The 18,567-nt window shown below is 39.1% G+C and overlaps 1 protein-coding gene across 1 annotated transcript in view; it reads left to right on the top strand.

Annotated features, from left to right (window-relative positions):
• gpm6ab (glycoprotein M6Ab) overlaps positions 1–18,567 on the top strand; it is a 41,154-nt gene that overhangs the window by 13,993 nt on the left and 8,594 nt on the right. Inside the window, exons 2-6 of the mRNA XM_086142921.1 lie at positions 5,193–5,385; positions 8,219–8,375; positions 12,043–12,196; positions 16,341–16,417; positions 16,506–16,571. Of these exons, the coding sequence (XP_085999047.1) occupies positions 5,193–5,385; positions 8,219–8,375; positions 12,043–12,196; positions 16,341–16,417; positions 16,506–16,571 (647 nt within the window). The remainder of the gene's footprint in view (positions 1–5,192; positions 5,386–8,218; positions 8,376–12,042; positions 12,197–16,340; positions 16,418–16,505; positions 16,572–18,567) is intronic.

The following is an 18,567-nucleotide window of genomic DNA, read 5'->3' on the forward strand; positions in this document are numbered from 1 at the left end:
CACAATGTGTTCAAGTCGGGAGGGCACATATTCATTCATGGGCTAAAAATGACGGCTTCTAAATTAAATCATTCGAATCATAATTTGATGGTGTGTTTATTTTCATACTTTCTTCAGAAAGCAATTTATCCTCCTGGCTTATAAAAGTGTAGGTCGAAGTGTAGCTATGTCATAGTATCATCGCTTGTTGTTGAGTGAGGCATCTGTGAATCATGTAGAGCTTTCTGAAAATAAAACAAATGCCAGTCTTTTCTCTGACCTGTCAAGTCTTGGAATGAATGATTAAACTAGCATCAAGTTAATTTACAAATTTTGTAGCCAATTAAATTGCTTTATCAGGTTTTATTGTCCCTTTTCCATGACTACTTGTGTCAATCACCATTTGTTCTAGGCCAGATTATCCATACGTGGCTCTGAGTGGGTGTCCAGGCTAATGTGGGGCACCATATTATCACCACACGTGATTAAGACAACGAATATGACATGAACAAAATCAGCATATTTACAGACAAATCCTCATTATCTATAAAAAAAAAAAACTGGCCAAGCCAAAAAATATAATTAAGGAAAAAAAAAAAACAGAAAGGAATGTCAGAAAAAAGTATGGAAGAACTTCCACCGTTGAAAGAGTCTTACAAGTGTCAACTTGTACAACTAGTGTCAGCACAAGTTGGAGCACAAATTATGTATCACACTTCTTCTAATTAAATTAAGCCTTTCCCACCAATTCCCCTTAAATCTGGGTTAAATCTGCGTAACTAAATGTCACTTTTAGCATGAAAGGGAAGGAGAGATCATGGGAGCTTTTCATTTGTGGTCAAACTAGGGCCCCACATTGCTTCTACCAAGGGAACTTGGGGTGTTTGGATGTAAATGCCAATCCATCCCCCCAGCAAGTTCATGGCAGCTTTGGCTTATCCTACAAAATGGCAGAAAGACGCCAATAATGGCCTATAAAGGGAATCTCAAAAAGTTGATAGACACTTGGAAATCTGGATTCAATTAAGAACTGTCCATTTATCATTCCGTAATGCATCTCATCCACTTCTACTGAATAGTTTCAAAAAGTCATCAACTACAGGAAGTGCTGTTTTAACCACACCCACAATGATTCTCAATCCTATGCTGTCACTGGTGCCTGATTAAAAATAATGACCCCAACTCTCCCTTTGCCGTGTTCTCACATTTTCTCCTTTATAAGATTCATGTTATACATGAAAACAATATTCAGCAGAGAAGAAGAGAGCAATTTTTTTTTCACTTTGCTGCTCATTTTGTTCTATTGTGCAACATATAAGATGCAAACAAATATTATTTGCATAAATTAATCATAATAACATTTAATCTGAAAGAGTTGGAACAGTATTAATTTTTTTTTTTTTAATTGTAGTGATTCAGGAGTCCTCTCTGAGAGTGATACATACCTAGAGGCAAAATTCACTTATAATCATGTCTTTATTGTAATATTCTGTGAGAATATGTTGATGCTTTAATGTTGATGCTTTAATGTTGATGCTATGTAAACTGTATTAAGCTGTATCAACCGACCTGTTACTTCATTCTGGAGTACGCTCTGCCATTAAATCACCCACCCGCTCGAACTGTCGTACTGACCGTTGTTGTACACACGGTGCATTTCTCAAACCGAGAAACATAACATGGTGTCAGAGTAAAAAGGAAACTCGGAGAAGAGATGGACATGTCTGGAGTGCCTTCGCCCCGCATGAACTGGGATGCTGCAAACTTGATGAACTCAGATGAACAACATTCTTTTCAAAGGGGAAAAGATAATTGTGCCAGAGTCACTCTGTCCGGAAATATTGTCCAAAATTCACATAGGCCACATGGGTACAGAAAAGTGCAAGCAAAGAGCTTGTGACATATTGTTTTGGCTAAGGATGAATGTACAAATAGAAGACATGGTTGCAAAATGCCCAGTGTGTTTGGAGCACAGACCAGCAAACACCAAGGAGCCCATGATCAGCCACTCAATCCCCAACAGGCCATGGCAAACAGCTGCAACTGATCTTTTCACCTGGAACAACGACAAGTACATTGTTACTGTTGATTAATACAGCAGATACTTTGCATGATATTCCTGAAATTGTGATCTCAGACAATGGGCCACAATACGCAAGCAAGGAGTTTGAGTCATTTGCAAATATGTGGGAATTCAAACATGTAACTTCAAGTCCACAATACCCAACGGTCCCTAATACCCTAACTAATACCCAATACCCTAACGGTCTTGCAGGGAAAGCTGTCCACTTCACCAAGACGCTTATGGAAGAAGCCAAAGTTGATCACAAGGATCCATACTTGAGCCTACTTGAGTATCGCAATACACCAGTTGACAGTTGTATAGTTTTCAGGGAGGAGTTGAGAAAGGCTCTGAGTAGTCGGGGTGAGCTTCCAGATGATTGGACAGTTACAGCTAGTGCTATCAGGGAGACAAGTAGGAGAGTACTTGGTGCATCATCTGGACAGAAAGTAGATAAGGAGACTTGGTGGTGGAATGTGGAACTGCAGGATTATATCCAGAGAAAAGCGGTTAGCAAAAAAGAAGTGGGATACTGAGAGGACTGATGAGAAAAGACAGGAGTACAGGGAGATGCAACATAAAGATAGAGGTAGAAAAGTCAAAACAAAGGGTGTACAATGACCTGTAGGCTTGGTTGGACAGTAAGGAGGGAGAGAATGATCTATACAGGTTGGCGAAACAGAGAGATAAAGATGGAAAGGATGTACAACTGGTCCGGGTGATTAAGGATAAGAGGGAAATGTATTGACAGATGCTAGAAGAGTGATGGGAAGATGCAAAGCGTACTTTGAAGAGCTGATGAATGTGTAAAATGAAAGAGGCCAAAGATAGATGAGGTGGGTTATTGTAGACCACAAAGTAGCAGAGATAATTAAAAATTAAGTTAGGAAGGCATTAAAGAGAATGAAGTGTGGAAAGGCAGTTGGGATTGATGATATACTTGTGGAGGTGTTGCAGTGTCTGGGAGAGGCAGCGGTAGAGTTTCTGACTCGATTATTCAACGGGATCTTAGAGAATGGGAAGATGCCTGAAGAATGGAGACGAAGTGTGATGGTGACCATTTTTCAGAAAAAGGGGGATGTGCAGAACTGCGGCAACTATAGAGAGATAAAGTTGATGAGCCACACACTGAAGTTATGGGAAAGAGAAGTGGAAACTAGACTGAGAGCAGAAGTCAACTTTTGCAAGCAGCAGTACGGCTTCATGCCTAGAAAGAGTACTACAGATGCAGTATTTGCTTTGAGAATGCCTATAGAGAAGTACAGAAAGACCAGAGAGAGCTGCATTGTGTTTTTGTTGACCTGGAAAAAGCATATGACAGGGTGCCAAGAGAGGAGCTCTGGTATTGTATGAGGAAGTCTGGAGTGGCAGAGAAGTATGTTAAACTGGTTCAGGACATGCATACCAGCTATGAAGAAAGTGGTGCAGTGTGCTGGTGGTGTCACAGAGAAGTTCAAGTTGAAGGTGGGACTCCATCTGAGCTGCTTCTTGTTTGCAGTGGTGATGGACAGACTGGCAGATGAGGTTAGACAGGAATCTCCATGGAGCATGACTTTTGCAGATGAATTGTGATCTGTAGTGAGAATAGCAAACAGAGAGAAGAAAATCTAGAGAGATGGAGAGGAATGAAAGTTAGTCGTTGCAAGACAGAGTATATGTGTGCAAATGAGAGGAACTCGGGTGGAACGACAAGGCTACAGGGAGTGGAGATCAAGCAGCTGGAGGATTTCAGGTACTTGGGGTTAACAGTCCAGAGCAACGGAGACTGTGGAAAAGAGGCGAAGAGACGGGTTCAAGCAGGTCAGTATGTGTGGCGAGGGGTACTATGTGATCGATGACTATCAGTTAGAATGAAAGGAAAGGTGTACAAGACAGTGGTGAGACCAGCAATGATGTATGGCCTAGAACCAGTTCCAATGACAAAAAAACAGAATGCAGGTCTAGAGGTTGCAGAGATGAAAATGCTGAAGTTCTCTTTGGGAGTGACCATGATGGATAGGATCAGGAATTAGTCTATCAGAGGGCTGACTCATGTTAGATGTTTTGGAGAGAAGGTCAGGGAAGCCAGACTGAGATGGTTCGGTCATGTACAGAGGAGGGATAGTGAATATATTGGTAGACAGATGCTGGAATTGGAGCTGCCAGGCAGCTTCTTCAAGAGGAAGACCAAAGAGGAGATTTATGGGCGTAGTTAGAGAAGATATGAAGGTAGTTGGTGTGAGAGAGGAAGATACATAAAATAGGGTTAGACGGAGAAAGTTGATTCGCTGGGGCGACCTCTGAAAGGAAAAGCCGAAAGGAGAAGATAAAGAAAACGAAGAAGTGTGTATGTGTTTGCCTTGGTGTTTTGTGTATGCACACACGTTTGTATGTGTATGATTTTGTTTTTATTTCAAGAGTAAAGGTTGTAGGTAGTGTTTTGATACTCTTTTCATCCATTCAGTAAACATCCCAAAACTTGGAAGATAGAATTTTTGTTTGGGCATGTGATTCAAATTGGGTCCATTTTGACCTTGGGTTGAAGGTAATGTGGTTGTTTGAGTAAAGTACAGTATATATGTTAACTCTACTGCTCTTTCTTGCAGCTCTATGTTCCCTGAGTCTTGAAAACTGATCTAATAATTCTGTAATTTCTACAGAATATTGCCAAGGAAATCTGTTATATATTTGTATATGTTTTCTTATAGAGAGATAAAGAACAATAGAAAATAAAGAAAGACAGAACACTTGATGAAAAGGAATGCATGATTAACTCTTTACTTTCTACTTTTTTTAATCCATTTGGGTTATTTATTTTTTGCATTTTCATGCTTGACAATTGATTAATGTGTTATTTTACTTAATTTGATTTTATTTTTTTCCTCATAACATCCCACTTTAGGAACTATCTGAACCATTTGAAACAATATCTTTGTTTTTTTTGTTGATACAATATTGTAAAATCTTACCTGTCACTACCTGGTCCATTAAATGATCTTCTTGTTTGTTTGTGTGTGTGCGTGTGTGTGCGTGCGTGTGCGTGTATGTGTGTGTGTGTGTGCGTGCGTGTGTGTGTGTGTGTGTGTGTGTGTGTGTGTGTGTGTGTGTGTGTGTGTGTGCGTGTGTGTGCGTGTGTGTGCGTGTGTGTGTGTGTGTGTGTGTGTGTGTCCAGGCTGTAAGGAGTGCTGTGAACGATGCGTGGGCAGCTTGCCCTGGGCCTCTCTCATTGCCACCATCCTCCTCTACATGGGCGTGGCCTTGTTCTGCGGCTGTGGTCATGAGGCTTTGAGCGGCACCGTCACCATCCTACAGAACTACTTCGAAGTCATCCGAGCTCCCGAGGAAACGCTGGATGTTTTCACCATGTGAGACATCTCCGTGATTTATTTTTAAATACGTTAACCTCTTGTTTGCTGCATCTATATCACAATTCAAAATTAAGCCAGACTATTGGAGGTGTGAATAATCAGTGACATAATGCAAGATAACATCTATGGGTGTTCTTTTTTAGCTGTGGCACAAGGGGTTAGAGTGGTTGTCCTTGGAACCGAACATTCCTGGTCATGTTCCCAGCTCCTTCTAGCCTCAAGCAACGCACTGCTCAGTGGTTCTCTTCTGCTCACAGTTCATGCAGTGGTCAAATATCACTGATGTTGTGCTGTATGTATAGCTGAATGTGACAAATAAAGCTATTTGAAAAAAAAGGATTTTAGTCCTGAAAGCGTTATGTGCAGCTGATGCTGCATTTTTTTTATTGAAGCTGTAGACACTCAAGGGGATAACCCCCCCCAAAAAATACAAAAAGACAAGGTCTGCTATGTTGGGCAACATCTTTCTTTTAAACCTCTGTCCGAACAAAATCAACGTGGGTTTGTCTGGGTTCTAAAATGCTTAAGCCATATTCAGATCGAATCGATTATGTTTTTTAAGTATTGGCATGAAAAAGAACAAAATTACCGTCTTAATTTGGGAAATTAGATAAATAGCACCAGTTAGTATAAAAAAATTGGTAAATGTAAGGGCCAAATGCTAATCAAGTATTAGAAATTCAGGGAAAAAGCTTTCAGATCCTTTGCAAAACAAAACTAAACACATATTTAGCAGTAAATTACTAATACATTAGCCGTCATGGTAGAAATGTTTGACTTGATTTTTTAAATCCATTTGATTCAGATAATGTAGGATTTTGTCATTTAGGTTCTCGTGTTTTGACTATCGTGCCATGCCTCTGAACAAGCTGTGGAAATTTTCTAATTTCACATATGGTTTGTGCCTGTACGAAAAAATATAATCAGCTGTGTATAATATCACAGGGAAATCTATAACACATACCTGGGTAAATGGTAAGGACTGCCTACCATAAATCCCCTTTCAGGATGATTAAAATGTTCAGCTAACATTAACGGACATTAGGTGTAGCGTTTGATCATTTTGGCATTATCTTTATATTTATTGTGAGCCCCAACCTCTCCAACTTTACATAGCAATGACTGAACAAACAATCAACCTTTTCCCACTGACTGCTGGAATCGATTCAAGTGCTTCTGACAAAATGTTGGACGATTGAAAATTCTTCCAATTTGAGTGGCCTGCTTCAACAACAAAAGCCAAACAATTTTTACATCCTAGCCCTACCCTTAAAAGTTAAAGGTTAAAACATAGAAAATGTGAAAACAATTTGATATACCTCAAAGCTAGATAGCCGGAAACAGGCTTAAAAACCTTGACAAGATAAATGACGGGTAAAGTTTTCCATTGAACGGTTAATGTCTTCAATAATGCTCCATGAAAAATCTATTTATCTTCACATCTCAAACTACCCATTGTTAAAACACTCAAGTTAATGCCACACAAACACAAGTGCCTAAAACAAATTTGAATATTAGGCCTATAGAGAAAAAGAGAAGAGAAGAAGAAAGCACCGCAGGCATCAGAGTTTTTGAAGATAATCTTGTATCCATGTCAAATCAACACCATTAAATAAATGGAGCACTAAATATGAGTTTTTGATTCAGCTAAAATCAAATGTTAACCCAGATTACCAACATGTGATTGCAGACAACTTCTGGATTGGAAGTTATGGTGGTCCAGTGTTAGAAGTCTGCAGTAGGATTCACAGATAGGTTTCTGCTGGAGGTGGGACAACATCAAAGATCAGCTCTGAGCCCTTCTTATTTACGAAAGTGATTGAGAGGCCGGAAGACAAGGTTAGACTGAAATCTCTGTGGACAATGATGTTTACAGGTGACACTGTGAGATGACACAGTCAGGTAGCGGAGAACTTAAAGAAATGGAGATATACTCTGGAGAGAACCAGAATGAAGGTCAGTTGTAGCAAGACAGAGGAATTTAAAAAATAAGGGACAATTGTTCAATGCAGCGGAAAGTGTGGAAAAGAGGTAAAGAAAGAAATGCAGGTAGGAGGGAGAGAGAAGAAGAGGCTGTCATGAGTTATCTGGTATCTGTTTGGTTGAGGACAGACAAGGTCATAAAGGAGCACATCGGAGGGACATCCCAGGTTAGATGTCTTGGAGACAAAGTCAGACAGGCCCAAATTAGATGGTTTTGGCGCACGAGGAGGAGAGAGAATAAATGTATATAAAAGAATAGTGGGGGAGGCGGAGCTGCTAGGCAGGGGAGCTGCCAGAAAAGGGGAAGACCAAAGGGATTTGCGGATAAGGTGAAGCAGGACATGCAGTTAGACTCTTACTGTTAGAGGTTGTAACAGAGGACAGTCCAGAGGACAGAGTTACATGGAAACAGATGATGCACTTTGGCTGAGCTGAAAGATGAAGAGAAAGATGGTGCTGTGGTTAGCACTCCCACCTCAGTACAGGCCGGTTCTCTACCTACCTGTGTGGGGTCTTTCTAGCTAGTCTGGTTTCCTCCTTCTGAACAAAGTCCTACAGTAAGTTAATTGAAGATTTCAACCTAGTTTAACCATCTCACTCTATCACAGCTGGGAATGTCTCTAGCCCTACTGTGCCCAGAGTAAAGGATAAGCTGCATAGACAATAATGAATGAATGATGAAAAATCCTATGGAAAAAATAACAGGTCACACCACCAGCTGTCATACACGAACCCTATCTAACACCTCAACTTATTGATTTTGATTTTTTATTGCAGTAAGACCTGTTGATTGACACTTCAAGATCGGGAATAACATATATTTTGACACAATATTCTTTTTCCACAGCATCGACATCCTCAAGTATATCATCTATGGCCTTGCTGCAGGGTTCTTTGTGTTCGGAGTGCTGCTGCTGGTTGAGGGCTTTTTCACCACCGGCGCTATCAGGGATCTGTATGGGGAATTCAAGATCACTGCCTGTGGACGCTGCCTGACTGCTTTCGTAAGGCATCAATAAAATACTTGCATGAGTTGTGTTCCATATAGAGTATTTTTGTGTTTCTTTTCCTTGATATTAGTGTGGACATACGTATTACATAGTCACACAACAAATATCACTTGTCAATAAGGTCTACCAATATTCACGAGTCGCAGTTGGACTTTAAATTTAAGCCTCAATAAATCTACTACAAAATAGCAATAATAATACTAATCGCAATACACATTCTGAATAGTCTGAAGAGGACTGTAATCAGACCTTTAAAAAATATCCGACAGTCTATGTTAGCAGATGAGTTGTCATGTAAATGGAGATCAATTTGGGGTTTTCACTGAGCCCAAGCATTTTGCTCACAGCAGCTGATTTTCTAGTCAGGCATCAGCAAACCTCCCAGAATCACTGAATTAGAAAATGATCAAGCTTTTAAAATGAGTGTCTGGTTCAAAGATGGAAAGCTAAGACATACTATTTGTTGGATTTTGCATTTGTCTGTGATGCAAGTAACGTGATCGTTTTAAATGTCTACAACGGAACAACTTCAAGTGAATCTCAAATGCATAGCAGTCATTTCTTGGGGAAAACCAATGAAGATGTAAACACCACGTAAACACAGCTGTTTTGATGTGTAAAGAAAATTAACTCAAGTACAAAAAAGGATGCTTATGAAGAATGACAAATAAATAATGACAGGAACAAGATGGTCTTGTGGCATATTGACACAGGGAGCCAAGGGTTTGCTTCACAGACGTTTCTGTTTACGTAATATTAATGAAAATAAAATGCCTGTGAAATATACGATATGAAGCATAGTTTCTCTGAGTTTGAGAAAAGCAGGTAATACAGTTGTCATATCGTAAGTTGTCTGTTACTTAAATCACACTCCAACTTGCAAATGAATTCTGCCTCCTTTCTTTTCATTTATGAGGTGACATCAAGCTTGCCATGTACTGTAGTTTCTTTATTTTTTTTGTTTGTTCTTTTATTTTACTATACTTACTTGAGCTCTCTCTAGCAGATCAATTGTGGCAAGGCCTCTGGAAAATTAAGCCAAACTGTAGCATTCCACTATCAACATTTACCAAAACTCGATGTCTCCTTTTTCACCACAGAGCTCACTGCGGATGTTTGTTATTAATTTTAATAATCCATACATTTATATAATATAATATAATATAATATAATATAATATAATATAATATAATATAATATAATATAATATAATATAATATAATATAATATAATATAATATATGCCACCTTACTCAACCTTACTCAAGGGCACTGTGCAGCCAAATACATATAAATGAAAAAAGAAAACTTTTCTCTTACTCATCTTTGTGACATTATTCTGTGAAATGACATTTGTTGATGCGTCTTTCAGTCACATAGGCGGGGGAGTGAGACAGGGAGAGATTAGTCCTTGTCCTTTCCTGCACATGAGCTTTTTATTTATTTATTTATTTATTTTCCTCATATCTGCAGTCTTTTGTACGGTTTGCTTTGCAGAGCATGCCACCTGGACACAGTACAGACAAACACACACAAAAACACATACACACGCCACACACAAAACCATGTGGCATTTAAGACAAGTTTGACAGGAGTAACAAGACAGTGAGTAAAGATGTTAAAAAAAGTCAGAGAACCACATAATCATTGAAACAGACAAGTGCGAATGAAATGCAATTTGAACAAAAAAAGGCAGAAATAAAAACAATAGTAATCATGTGCAAATGGTTAACACACTCCCACAAAGAAAACCTAGGGGTTAAAAATATTGGTTTGAATGAGGCCTGTCCGTTTAGAGTGTTTACACTCTCCCCTGTTACTGCGGGGGTGGGTTCGCTCCGGGGTTCTGAAGGTTTAAAAGGCTTGAACACTTACTTCTGTCCCGGATTATATTATAGATAATGAATGGATGGCTGAATGGATGGCTATTTGGTGGACCAAGTTTGGCTTCCAGATATCAAGTGTGTGCATTCAGATACTAAGACTACTGTTCAACATCCATAGTACTTTCCTCTGATGGCATTGTTTTGATACCAGCAGAGTCTACAGTCATGGCCAAAAGTTTTGAGAATGACACTTTCACAAAGTCTGTTCCGTCAGGGTGTTCAGGTGGCTGCCAGATGTTTCTATGGTTGTGTCATTCTCAAAACTTTTGGCCATGACTGTAAACTGATAGAGGCCATGATGCTTTGTAAAAGATAAATAAATTAGATTTATATCCGAAGAGTGTCTTAGTAGTTTGAATATGTCTAATACTTCATTCAGAGCAAAAAGAACTGGGGTTAGGGGAGTGGAGATAAAGACGGTGAAGGAAGAAACACATTTGAGCATGTTAGAATAGCTTGAGATAAGTGAGAGGGATAATGTGTGTAAGAAAAGAGTATCAGCCAGACTAAAAGGAAAAGTGAACAAGACAGTGGTGAGACCAGCAATTCTGTATGGTTTGGAGGCAACAGTATTGAGAAAAGACAGGAAACAGAGCAGGAAGTAACAGAGAGGGAGACATTGAGGTTCTCTTTAGAGGTTACAAGGATGGACAGGATAGGGAATGAGTCTTTCAGAAGTACAGTCTTCTTCTCCTTTCGGCTTTTCCCTTCAGGGGTCGCCACAACGAATCAACCTTCTCCATCTAACCCTATTCTCTGTGTCCTCCTCTCTTGGATAAGTTCAGAGAAGCCAGACTGAGATGTTTTGGTCATGTACAGAGAAGAGATAGTAAATATGATGGTAGAAGGGTACTAAGATTAGAACTGCCATGCAACAGGCCAAGAGGAAGACCAAAGAGAGGATTTATAGATGTCGTAAAAGAGGCAATGATGATATTTGGTATGACAGAGGGGGATACAGAGAATAGAGTTAGATGGAGGAGGTTGATTCGCTGTGGTGACTCCCGTAGGGAGTACCCAAAAGGAAAAGAAGAAAATACGGAGCAAAAACAACATGTACATTGAAATAGAGGGCATGAAACGAACCAAAAATTAAAAATAATCTATTCAAGAAAATTGAAATGGTAGAGTACCAGAGTCAAAACATGCACATCAAATCAAGAATATATGGCATTACCTATGCAATTAGTGAAGAATTATAGTATCACACACAGTGTAAGGGCTGTAGTTTTAGCAAAATAAGCAGATTAGGTTTTGTCAGAGTTCAGATCTCAAATGAGCTCAATGCATCTTTAAGGCCTTTTTGTTTGATGAAATCACAAAAAATGTAAAACAAATCAGTATAATAGATTTATTCATTTTAATTCCACTTGATACCTGAAATGGCTGCCTAACTAGTTTTGTGTTCCTAGCTGTTTCCTTTGCTCCGATTTTGTAAAATGAATTTGCAGCACAAAGTATTGATGAAGATAGCTTTGTATCAGATAGTTGCCTGCAAGTTCATGGAGTGATTTTTTTTCTAAATATTACAGAAACATGTAACCAATCAGTCATTTTCTATGATTTTTTCCCTGTGTATGCAGACTTGTGAGCCTTTGGTTCTACAATCATATGGGGCAATCTTGGGCCAACAAAGGGCTTGAGCCAACAAATGGCACTGCAGGCTCTGTTTGGCCCGCAGCTCCATTTCTCCGTAAATTTGCAGCCATAACATAATGGTCCTGAGTTCTGCTTTACTCCTTTAACTGTCACTTATGTAGCCTTGTCTGCTTCCAGCTGATGTTCCTGGCCTACTTGTTCTTCCTGGTGTGGCTAGGAGTGACAGCGTTCACAGGTCTGCCGGTGTTCATGTACTTTAACGTGTGGTCCATGTGTCAGAACACCAGCCTGGTTGAGGGAGCAAACCTCTGTTTGGACCTGCGCCAGTTTGGTGAGTTATTTTATTTAGTTTACAACCACTGTAATAGGTTTTCAACTTTATAAAGACTAAGAACCATGACATCACCCACCATCCACTTACTATGAGGTTTATTTAACACGCTCAGCAAAAATATATGATTGCCAGAGGGTGGCTGAATATCAGTAGTGATATCGCTATCCATAAACACCTAGCCATAAAGTGCCAGGAGTAGATCTATGCATTCATCCAAATCAATATTGGGTCACAAATAAACAAAATAAATGCAACTGCTTTACATGTTTTTCCTTTTTTCATCCCTATTGTCCTTATCACTATTTGAACAACATAACAAACAATTCTTGAGAATTTGATGTCAGTGACCTCAGACTGTCAGTGATTTTGATCTCTTTTTACCTAATTTTATTTATTTATTTATTATTTATTTTATTGACACACATATGTACCAATACTTTTGAGTCACTTATTTTTCACCATCTGATCAAATTCTTCAAGTGTAATGCAATGCACTCAGACTAGCAATTGTTTTTTGACCAGCCTTTGTAAAATCAATTTGCAGCATGTTAAATCAATTATTAAAGCTGCATAATTGATTTGAATTACCTATCCCTGTATTCGCAAGAATGTAAGCTACCAGGTATTGTTTCAAGCAGCAGTTTAAGACCCTCATGCTCCCTTTTCTTCAGCAGCATATGAAGATACTGTTAACTATACATCATTACATGAATCTTTGTCTCATATTATTTGAAATATAAGTTTCAAAACAGGAATATTTGATCTGTCTTAATATATGATGGACAGGTTGTAAGATATCTGATCTATATTTGTTTTCCACATACAAATGAGGACTAAATGTGATCTTACAATCTTGTGGACTATTTTTCCAACTCACTGATAACTGATTTTGCTCACATGGGAGGAAAATGCTGCAACATGGTCAGTTAGTTATGATATGCTTGGTTAAGGCAACCTAAATAGCATCCTAAGCTTACTTTGGTGTTCCACTCACACATCATGTGGTAGTAAAAATAGTGAAGAAAAGAAACAGCATAATTAGGTATTGCTTTTAAGTGTTCAAGCTTAGTGAACTCAGAAAAACCTTGTTTTAAATCAGTGATAGTAGGCCACTGATCTTCCCAGCTTCCACTGCAATACACCCTGCATGTATTAATGGCAAATCACCAAAATACCAAACTGGTAAAAGCAATGGAAAAATCTGTGCCTGTTTGCGTGTGTGTGCATACATGTGTGCTGTCATGGAGAATCTAGTGCAGCCCCTAGCTTACACAACTCAACATTATAGGTCTAAAAGAGTTATTCTATACAAGAGGTTTAATAGTGAGATATGTGTTTTTTTTGCACTTGTGACAATTTCACTTCTTAGGGCAGATCTGTCTCTCTCAATTCCTTTGTTTTCCCAGGTATTTAAGGAACTAAACAAGTGGTCATGTGATCTGACTGAAAATAAATGTAATTAGTCAAAGGGAAGATGTATATCATTACATACTGTGATCTGTCATGTCACTGCCTCACTCCTTCACACACGTCATGTCCTCATTCTGGTATCTATTATTATCTGTGTTGTTGTCATTCCATTATCAAATGTTTGCTGGCTAAGTCTTCTATAAACTTAGCTTGAACTAAGTTAGATTTTGCTCAAGGTTTCTTGCTGTTTGACTGCAATTCCCAGATTTCATCTCTGTAGGATGTCAAATGTCATTGTTTGGCTATAAATTGACACTAAACCTTCTATTTGGTTCTATTCATTTCTATTCGATTCTATTGTATTTGATTTAATTTGACACTATTCTCTGAACCAGCAACAGACACTGTATCAAATGCAGGCTAATGTTAAATCCAGTGTTTATCGGATCTCACTGTACATGGACAGACTAGAAACCATCAAATGTTATTGTCTGAACAGAATGTTTTTTTTTCCTTCTGACGTTGACAGTACAATGCTTTGAAAACATTTGAATTCACCTAATTGATAATGCATACTGATACAAGTCTGAGAAGTAATCTAAAGTACATTGCACATTACATTGGCATATGGGCATATGCATATCATACTAAAATTGTAGGATTCTCTGTGTTCATGACTGCCCAATAGAGCGGTCCACTGTAAAAACAGGTCTGATGGCAAATGGATTTGCACACAGAAATGATTAAGTGATGGGGGTAGACATATAGTCATATGTCATATAGAGGTGCAGTCAAATCCATGGGAACTAGTGATGTGACAAGGGGAAGTTCATAGAAAGTCATGTCAAAAGGAGGAGGAACGCTCTTGTGATGTCACGGAAAAGAAACCTAGCACAAGTTGAGTTTTGTATGTTTTTTGCCTCAAAGAAGACAACAAAAAAAGATGATAATGAGGGTTGAGGCACACTTAAAACTTGAGTCTCAGTCAATACAGAGCACAAAGATGAGATGAGGACTTTTTCATAATATTGGCAACAGAATTCCTACAAAGTAACTCATTAGGGACGGCATGGTATGGAAAGTAAAGCAATCATCTTTGGAACCAAACATTCCTGGTTCAATTCCCAGATTCTCCTAGTGTGCTGAAGTGTTGTTGAGCAAGACACTTAACCCCTAAATGCTCCAATGGTGGATGGCAGCCTACTGCTCATGGTTATTCATGATGGGTTAATTGCAGAGAACGAATTTCCCCATGGGGATTAATAGTGAGAAGAGGACAGATTCGATCCGATTAAAAACAGTTGCATGTATGACAAATATATATATATATATACACATATATATCTTTGGTCTATATTGTCCGTTTTTGTGGCTCCCGCCACAGGACCGGACTTTGCTGTTCCAGTGTGTTCAGATTATCATTCAGGGAATAACGTCACAATGGCCAGGAACTAATCAAGCAAGAATGGCTTATTCAAAGTACGGAAAATTAATTTACGAGATATTCCGGGCCAGAATGAATGTCACCCCACAAGGATCGCTCAGCTCCTGGAACGCCCACTGGAACGCGTCCAGTCGAATGTGTACATAAAGAAGTTCTGGCCCCGAGCCAAAGGGTCAGGCTCATTTTACACCTCTGATCAAAAGGTCGGAAAAAGTCCCCAAAAGAACTTCCTCCCTGACCTTTTGATTTCACACTCTCTTGGAATGTGGGCACCTGGGGTCTGGGCCCACTGTCCCTAATGTAAATGTTAATAAGCGTCAATTCCCTCAGTAACCACAGTGATATTTGATCAGTTTGAAAGACCTCTGCCACAATGTATCTTATTTTACTGTTTTCTAAGTTGGTAAATTTACTTTTGTGGGAGACTGTCTGAACTGCTTAGGAATTTTATGCAAAGACCTCTTGTCACCTGAATACTTTGTGGGTGAATTAACATCTCAAACAAGCAAACCCAAAAAACAGCCTTTCATGGCTTTTACTTATTGTCCGTTATCTACCATTTTTTCCTGCTCATAAGGTTGCAGGGATGCTAGATCATATCTCAGCTGTCATTGGGCAAGAGGGGGGGGACATCCTGGACCGGTCACCAGTCAATTACAGAGACAGACACAGAGACAGACAAAGATTCGCACATCTGGGCAATTTTTCCAATTTATTTCAATTACCTCCACACAGACATGGGGAGAACATGCAACTCCACACATAAAAGACACCTGTGAGAATCTAACCAGGGTCCTTGAAAATGCTAAACACTGCACCACCGCTCTGTCTTGCAAATTGAGACTTAAAACATAATTAAATGCAACAATAATGTATAGTTTTGCAATTAAAGGAAAAAAAAACATGGAAAAATAACAGCATATTAAAAAAATCAACAAGATGAGCCAACACTGCTAATTCTGTAAAGCAGAATTTCAAAAATGGAAACAAAAACTGTCCATAGAACTCCGTGAATGGCAACATTGCTCTCACCATCATCTTCAAACTAATATTTTGACATTCAATAAAAAAGTGTATGACTGCTGACGCCATATTTATGACACATTTCTAATGGTATAATGAGAATGATTGTCTTAAATGAACATATTGTTCAAAATACAAGCGACAACAGTATGTACTTTATTTGGTCATGAATAAAAAGTGCTTTTCCTTTTCTGATCAAGAAAAAAATCAGCACTCCTTCATTATGTTCATTTTAGTCCTCCTTGTGTCTTGGTGTTGTTTCAGGTGCCGTGACCATCTCTGAAGAGAGGAAAGTGTGCACAGGATCTGAGAAGTTCCTCAAGATGTGTGAATCTAATGAGGTCAGAGTTTTAAGCACTTTTTTGTAATTTATGTATAAATTTATGTGTAAAAATCATACTTCTAAATAGTGTTTTGTGCACATTTCAGCTGGACTTGACCTTCCATCTGTTTGTATGCGCCTTGGCAGGAGCAGGGGCTGCAGTGATTGCTATGGTGAGACCTGTTACTTTCATACTGCACTGGTTACTTACTATTTCGAACTGATAATGACATTTTCTGAAATGTATGATACTGCACTCTAATTTCCCAACATTCCTTGTTTTGCTCTTGCAGAAACGGGTGACATAGAACAAAACGATTAAATGTGAAGTTATAAAATGAGGCAGCTATCGCTTGGAGAGCCTCTGTGAGCCATACATAACAGCTTAATTTGTAGAACTTTAAATTCTTTGCAGCAACAGCCAGAGGCAAGGGGCTGTTTACTCAATGTTAGGCTGTATACTGGTGGCCCTCACTTAACGACGTACTCGGTAAACAATGACTCGGAGTTACAATGAGCTTTACGACAAAATCAAAATTTGCGCAGAACGTACTACCAGTGGAGTTGTGAGTGTATGTAATGTATGCGCTTACCCGCGCTTATAATTGACCTATATTAATGCAAAAATAAATATTATAGAAAAAGAAAAAGTAAAATAGTACGGTACAAATGGCCTATATGAATGCAAAAACTGTATGGTCCAAATGGCCTTCCGGTATATTTATGAGTATAAACATTAAAGAAAAAGAAAAGTTAAAATTATAGTATATAGGTATGCAAATGAAACACCCACTACATTCTGTGTTAATCTGTCTCACATTCAAAATAGATTAAAATATTGATCAAATCAATTACATTTAATGAGTAAATGGTAGATCCTACTTGGATATTCCAAAAATTCTCTAAAATCTATCGGGAAAGCTCTATTGATTTCTGCCTTCCCACGTATTGTTTGCATGTTCTGCCAGGGTTCTCACCGGGTTCTTCCTCCCACAGTCCAAAACCGTTCAGTAGGCTCATTGAAGACAAAATTGTTAGTGTGAGTGAGTGAGTGAGTGAGTGAGTGAGTGAGTGAGTGAGTGAGTGAGTGAGTGAGTGAGTGAGTGAGTGAGTGAGTGAGTGAGTGAGTGAGTGAGTGAGTGAGTGAGTGGGTGGTTGCATGTCTTTATTGCTGCATGGCTCAGGGGGGTTTGAGAGGTCCTCATTCTGGTTCGATTCCTGCACTTCTGGTTCGATTCCTGCATTCCTCCTGGCCTGTTGAAGCGTTACTGAGCAAGAAACAGAACCCCTAGCTGCTCTTTAGCTGCCTTCTGCTCATGGTTCATCCATGATGGGTTAAATGCAGTGGTCACATTTTGCTCATGTTGCGAAGTATGTATAATATATGACAATAAAGGTATTTCTTCCTACTTTCATTATGATGATCCAGCTCCAAATGACCCAGTATGCAACAAAATCTGTATTTGCAACACCGAGATTGGTAATTTGAAACAGATCGATCTGTCTGATCTTTTAAGGAAGTGTGTAAATGCTATGGATTTTTTATGAAAAGATACCTTTACCGTGCAGTTTCACAGCAGCACAGAATTTTTTATCACCATTACTGCTTGTATAGTATGTTCTCCAACTCTTTTTCATGAACATATTACTGCATGTGTAAAAATACAATATATGACACATCGTGAACATGCACATGCTCAGATTATGCCTGACATTATATATGACGACACAGTATGAATGTATTCACCTCCATGTACTGGCAGAATGCTGAACACTAAATCTGTCTTCATTTCAATGCCAGGGCTACGGAAGGAGTGGGTGGGGGGCGTGCAGTATTTGTGTGTGTGGTGGAGGAGAGGGGGATTCTGTCAGTGAGTCATCAGCTGTTCAGCTATCTGAATTGTGGACAGAATCAGTTCTTTCAAGGATCCTCCCCTTGCAGCACATTCTCTGCAGTCATATACAAACAAGGACCTGTGCTCCTTGCTGACTCTATTTCTGTGTCCAGTCCCCCTCCTATGTCAGAAGATAAACATGTACCCACCCTTTTCCGCACCTGTTTATTCCTGCTCAGAGTCGTAGGGGGTTGGAGTCTTTCCCAGAAAATACTCCACCTCCCCCACATTTTTCTTTCCGAGGAATAACACTGTGGAGCCTTTGAAGAATCTT

The sequence above is a fragment of the Fistularia commersonii genome, chromosome 35, assembly GCF_037954325.1.
Source record: "Fistularia commersonii isolate RoL2024-O1a breed Wild chromosome 35, RoL_Fcom_v1.0, whole genome shotgun sequence".
NCBI classification, from domain to species: domain Eukaryota; kingdom Metazoa; phylum Chordata; class Actinopteri; order Syngnathiformes; family Fistulariidae; genus Fistularia; species Fistularia commersonii.